The sequence below is a fragment of the Anomaloglossus baeobatrachus genome, chromosome 9 (genome assembly GCF_048569485.1).
Source record: "Anomaloglossus baeobatrachus isolate aAnoBae1 chromosome 9, aAnoBae1.hap1, whole genome shotgun sequence".
Lineage (NCBI taxonomy): Eukaryota > Metazoa > Chordata > Amphibia > Anura > Aromobatidae > Anomaloglossus > Anomaloglossus baeobatrachus.
In genome coordinates this window covers 200,579,813-200,585,812 of record NC_134361.1, presented here as the reverse complement: position 1 = coordinate 200,585,812, position 6,000 = coordinate 200,579,813, and the positions used below count along the sequence as shown (strand labels likewise).

The following is a 6,000-nucleotide window of genomic DNA, read 5'->3' as shown; positions in this document are numbered from 1 at the left end:
CTGCATTCACAATTCTGCAGCCTTCAGAGCTGAAATCTAAAGTATGTAAATAATAACGATGTGCCAATTTTTCCTTAATGTCACTCATCTCCCATTGATCTTAATGGACTGTATGCTTCAGAGCTGCATTCACAATTCTGCAGCCTTTAGAGCTGAAATTCGACGTATCTAAATAATAATAAGCCAATTTTTTGTAAACATGTTATCTCCCATTGATCTTAATGTAGTGTATGCTGCAGAGCTGAATTCACAATTCTGCAGCCTTCAGAGCTGAAATCTTAGGTATGCAAACAATAATGATGTGTCGGATTTATTTTTTTTGGTAGTTTTGTCTTCTCTCTATCCTTCTAAAGTCATAAATAACAATACTTCACCTTTGGGGGGAAAAATAACATCACAGCAGATATGGTAAAAAAAAAAAAAAGAAATAAAAATAAAAATAATAAATAAATAAATAAATACTCTTGGCTTATTTTTTCCCACAGCCCAAAATCAAGGATTTTAGGGGGGATTTTGACTCCTGTCGCTGAGCCGCAATGACCGTAATAAAGCATTGAGGCTCTAGCGCCAATGATTGGCTGCAGCGGTCCCACCATGCTGACCTAGTTAATAAAAAAAAAATAAAAAAAAAAGGGGGGGGGGGGAGAGAAAACCAGAGATCTGTGCTAGTTTTACATGTGAAGGGGGCTTTTTTACATGACATTTTTAGGCATTTTTTTTCAGTTCCAAAAAGTTTAAAAAACTTTTCATATTAGGGGGTCTTCCGACGAGCCCCTTTTAATGCTTTACACAGTAGGATATTATACAAAAAAAAGTTTATTTACAAATATTAAATAAAAAAAAAGGAACATGATAGTCCAGATATAGGATTCTGTCCATTCTATCTATCCTCCCTGGGTGGGGGGCGGAGGTCAGTCCTCTCGAAGGCCGGTGTAGTGACATATGACGTCATAGCTGAAGGTGACGGTGTCATCGTTCTCCCCTTCTAACTGGACCAGCGCTCGGCTCTTCTGCCGCTCTCTATGGAGGATCTTCCCCACCTAAGAAAGAGGAGACAAGTGTCAGATATTAGATCCAGATTACGCCCTGTCTCCAGCCGTCAGGACATGATAGGAGTTTGGTCTTTTTGGGCAAAGCCTAAAAATGGCTTCACTAGTGCCAGTATAGGAGACCGCTGAGTTTGCGAGTCAGGTAGTTATAGCCGAAATGTGGGAGGATCCATCTAACGCTGCTGTTGTAGGTCTAGTTGACGTTCTCCTTGAATATAAGATCGATTCTGAGTCTTGTCTCGGAATTTGGGAGGACCCCTCCAAAGCTGCAGTTGTAGCTCCAGCTGGAGTTCTCCCGAAATGTAGAGAATAGGTTCTGAGATTTGTCTCTGAAATGTGGAAGAACCTACCCAAAGCTGCAGTTGTAGCTCTCGTTGGCGTCCCCCCCAATGTAGGAGGATAGATTTTGAGACTTGCCTCTGAAATATAGGAGGACCCACCCTAAGCTGCGGTTCTGGCTTCAGTTGGCGTTCTCCGTGAATGTAGGAGGACCGGTTCTGAGACTTGTCTCTGAAATGTGGGAGGAACCCACCCACCCAAAGCTGCATTTCTGGCTCCAGTTGGCGTTCCCCCTCCCCAATTGTTGGAGGACCCACCCAAAGCTGCGGTTGTAGCTTTAGTTGGTGTTCTCTTTGAATGTAGGATAGATCCTGAGACTTGTCTCTGAAATGTGGGAGGACCCATCCAAAGCTGCAGTTCTGGCTTCAGTTGGCATTCTCCCTAAATGTAGGACAGTTCGAGCCTTGTCTCTGAAATTTGAGAGGACCCACCCAAAGCTGAGGTTGTAGCTCCAGTTGGCATGGTCCCTGAATCTAGGATAAATTCTGAGACTTGTCTTTGAAATATGGGAGGACCCATTCTAAAGCTGCATTTCTGGCTCCAGTTGGCGTTCCCCCTCCCCAATGTAGGAGAACAGGTTCTGAGACTTGTCTCTGAAATGTGGGAGGACCCATCCAAAGCTGCGGTTCTAGCTCTAGTTGGTGTTCTCCCTGAATGTAAGAGAAGAATCTGAGATTTGTCTCTGAAATGTGGGAGGTCCAACGGAAATCTGTGGTTTTAGCTCTAGTTGATATTTTCCCTAAATGTAGGATAGATTCTGACCCTTGTCTCTGAAATGTTGGAGGACCCACCCAAAGCTGCGGTTGTAGCTCCAGTTGGTGTTCTCTTTGAATGTAGGATAGATCCTAAGACTTGTCTCGGAAATGTTAGAGGACCCATCTGAAGCCCCGCTCTGGCTTCAGTTGGCGTTCTTCCTCCCTCCCTCAAATGTAGAATAGATTTTGAGACTAGTCTCTGAAATTTGGGAGGACCCACTGAAAGCTGCGGTTCTGGCTTCAGTTGGTGTCCCCCCACCCCCTTCCCAATGTAGGAGGATAGATTTTGACTCTTGTTTCAGAAATATGGGAGGACCCACCCAAAACTGAAGTTGTAGGTCCAGTTGGCGTTCTCCCTGAATCTAGGATAGATTCTGACACTTGTCTCTGAAATGTTGGAGGACCCATCCAAAACTGCGGTTCTGGCTCCAGTAGGTGTTTTCCCTTAATGTAGGAGGATAGATTTTGAGTCTTGTCTCGGAAATGTGGGAGGACCCACGCAAAACTTACGTTGTAGCTCCAGTTGGCGTTCTCCCTGAATCTAGGATAGATTCTGAGATTTGTCTCTGAAATATGGGAGGACCCATCCAAAGCTGTGGTTCTGGTTTCAGTTGGCGTTCTCCCTGAATGTAGGAGGACCCACCCAAAGCTGCAGTTGTAGCTCTCGTTGGCATTCCACTCAATGTAGTATACCTTCTGAGTCTTTGTCTCTGAAATGTGGGAAGATCCACGCAAAGCTGCGGCTCTAGCTCTAGTTGGCGTTATCCCTAAATGTAGGAGGATAGATTCTGAGACTTGTCGGAGCACCCACCCAAAGCTGCGGTTGTAGCTCTAGTTGGTGTTTTCTGAATGTAGGATAGATTCTGAGACTTGTCTCTGAAATGTGGGAGGACCCATCCAAAAGCTGTGGTTAACTCCTGTTGGCGTTTTCCCTGAAATCTAGGAAGATTGAGTCTGAAATTTGGGAGGACCCACCCAAAGCTGTAGTTGTAGCTCCAGTTGGTGTTCTCTTTGAATGTAGGATAGATCCTGAGACTTGTCTCGGAAATGTTAGAGGACCCATCTGAAGCCCCGCTCTGGCTTCAGTTGGCGTTCTTCCTCCCTCCCTCAAATGTAGAATAGATTTTGAGACTAGTCTCTGAAATTTGGGAGGACCCACTGAAAGCTGCGGTTCTGGCTTCAGTTGGTGTCCCCCCACCCCCTTCCCAATGTAGGAGGATAGATTTTGACTCTTGTTTCGGAAATATGGGAGGACCCACCCAAAACTGAAGTTGTAGCTCCAGTTGGCGTTCTCCCTGAATCTAGGATAGATTCTGTCACTTGTCTCTGAAATGTTGGAGGACCCATCCAAAGCTGCGGTTGACTCCTGTTGGCGTTTTCCCTGAAATGTAGGAAGATTGAGTCTGAAATTTGGGAGGACCCACCCAAAGCTGCGGTTGTAGCACAATTTGGTGTTCCCCCTTCCCCCCAACTTAGGAGGATAGAGTCTGAGCCTTGTCTACTTGCCTCTCCTCGATGTTTCCCCAGCACCACCATCACGTGGTCTCCCTCTTCTTTGGGGATGACAGTTTCCAGCATCTCCTGTTTTATGTCTGTGAAAGAAAAAGGATATGAATGTGGATTTGGCCCTAGTGGTCGTCTTTGGTTTTTTTTTTTGGAGGGGGTCTTATACCTTCCAGGATACGTCCAGTTTCCGTCCGACACACGCAGGTCGTGGGGCTCAAAACATCTTCTACCAACATCTGAAGGAAGAAAAAGAAATAAGGATGAAGCTATTACCCCATTAAAGTGGAGCTGAACTTTGATGCGGTCATTAATGAGATAAGTTGAGCTCACTGACTGACTCTCAGTTTTCTCAAATGCTAAAACGATGCAAACTTTTTAATGCAAAAAATATTTTAGGCCAAACTAAGTAAAAAGAGCTAATTTGGGTGCATTTTATTTTTTTAAATTTTTTTAGTGCTTTGCACTTTAACAACTCACATAACCCAAAAGGAAGCAGCAGCGGCCGCATGACTATGGCAAGAACAATCACACAGACACATCAGTCAGCAGCAGCGAATGTAACGTGCCCCTCCCCCACACAGACTGGATATCTATGGTAGGATCTCCCCGCGTACCAGCGGATGCCAGGCTCCTTTGTGGGTCCAACGAAGAAATTAGGTCAGACATGCTCGACTGATAAACGGCCCTGACCACAGAAAGCAATCAGCCGTTGTTATGAAGGTTTAAAAAAAAAAATAGGCCCCAGGAAAACAGAACCCACAAATGTGCGGAGTAGGGGCCCATCGTCTGGTCTTGTATTCGGGTAAAGACCGATGGTGACAGGTACGGGGAGGATTGCAGGGCCATGGTCACGGGTTATAATGAGCAAAAAAACAAAAAGGAAAGAAAAGACCCGGACATCTCTAGTGTCAAAGGTAAAAGCTAGAAATTGGGAATGTCTATGAGAGAGAACCCGTGAGGACACCCTTCACAACCTTTGACATGCACGTGCATCAAAGGTTGTGTCTCTGCCTTTGATGCGGGCTGACACACTTACATCAAAGGTCAAGTCTCTGCCTTTGATGCAGGTTCACACACTTACATCAAAGGTCAAGTCTCTGCCTTTGATGCGGGTTCACACACTTACAACAAAGGTCGAGTCTCTGCCTTTGATGCAGGTTCACACACTTACATCAAAGGTCGAGTCTCTGCCTTTGATGCAGGCTCACACACTTAAGGCCCCTTTACACACTGCAACATTGCAAACGACATCGCTGTAACGTCACCGGTTTTGTGACGTAATAGCAACCCCCCCAGGACATTGCAGTGTGTGAAACACATCAGCGACCTGGCCCCTGCTGTGAGGTTGCTGATCATTACACATCTCTCAGGACCATTCTTTGGTCCTTTGTTTCCCGCTGTGCAGCATGATCGCTAGAAAGTCTCAGTGTGTAAAGGGGACTTTACAGCGACTTCGTTAGCGACTTCCCTTTCAAAAAGCTGCTTTACAATGTCCCCAATGACTAGCTAGGTCGTTCTGCAGGTCCGTATCGCTGTTGCGTCGTTTTCCAGGTATGCCTGTTTGAAAGCTCACCAGCGACTCACCAGAGACTTTGTAGCGATCCCGGCCAGGTTGGGATCGCTGGTGGAATCGCTAGAAAGTCTCAGTGTGTAAAGGGGCCTTTACATCAAAGGTCAAGTCTCTGCCTTTGATGCGGGTTCACACACTTATGTCAAAGGTCAAGTCTCTGCCTTTGATGCAGGCTCACACACTTACGTCAAAAGGTCATTTCTCTGCCTTTGATGCGGGTGCGCATGCTGAGCCCGCAGCTTTCCCTGCACAATGATGGCTGATTTATTCAGCCATCATGTGCCTCTAACAGCAGCAGGCGGAGGAGAGATCCGTTAGCGGCTGATAACTAGTTAAATTCTGCTGTCAATCTCTGACAGAGGGATTTAACACACGTTGGCGCGAAGCGTACCATTCCGCGCTCCCATCGGCAGCCCTGTGATGTTATCAGACAGCTGGGGGTTAACTGATGACTCCTGTCATGATGACCCCCGACAGTCGGGGGTGAACTGATGACCCCCAACAGTCGGGGGTGAACTGATGACCCCCGACAGTCGGGGGTGATCTGATGACCCCTGTCATGATAACCCCCCCGACCCATGACAGTCAAGGGTGAACTCATGACTCCAGACCCATGACAACTAGGGGTGAGCTGATGACCCCAGTATCTGTCATCATGATCCTCCTGTGAACGCCGGCTGTGAGTGACATTCATAGGAGACTGTGATTTCTGCTATACAGAGCAGCGCTGATGCGGAGTATGACGCCCCTCTGTACAGCACAGGTGAACGGACGATTGCCG

The 6,000-nt window shown here is 46.6% G+C and overlaps 1 protein-coding gene across 1 annotated transcript in view; it reads right to left on the bottom strand.

Moving 5' to 3' along the window:
• Nucleotides 1-798: 798 nt before the first annotated feature.
• The window catches only part of GPKOW (G-patch domain and KOW motifs), a 47,934-nt gene continuing 42,732 nt past the window's right edge, over nt 799-6,000 (bottom strand). Inside the window, exons 9-11 of the mRNA XM_075324244.1 lie at nt 3,816-3,885; nt 3,650-3,735; nt 799-1,040 (exon numbers count right to left, since the gene is read on the bottom strand). Of these exons, the coding sequence (XP_075180359.1) occupies nt 912-1,040; nt 3,650-3,735; nt 3,816-3,885 (285 nt within the window). The 3' untranslated portion in view covers nt 799-911. The remainder of the gene's footprint in view (nt 1,041-3,649; nt 3,736-3,815; nt 3,886-6,000) is intronic.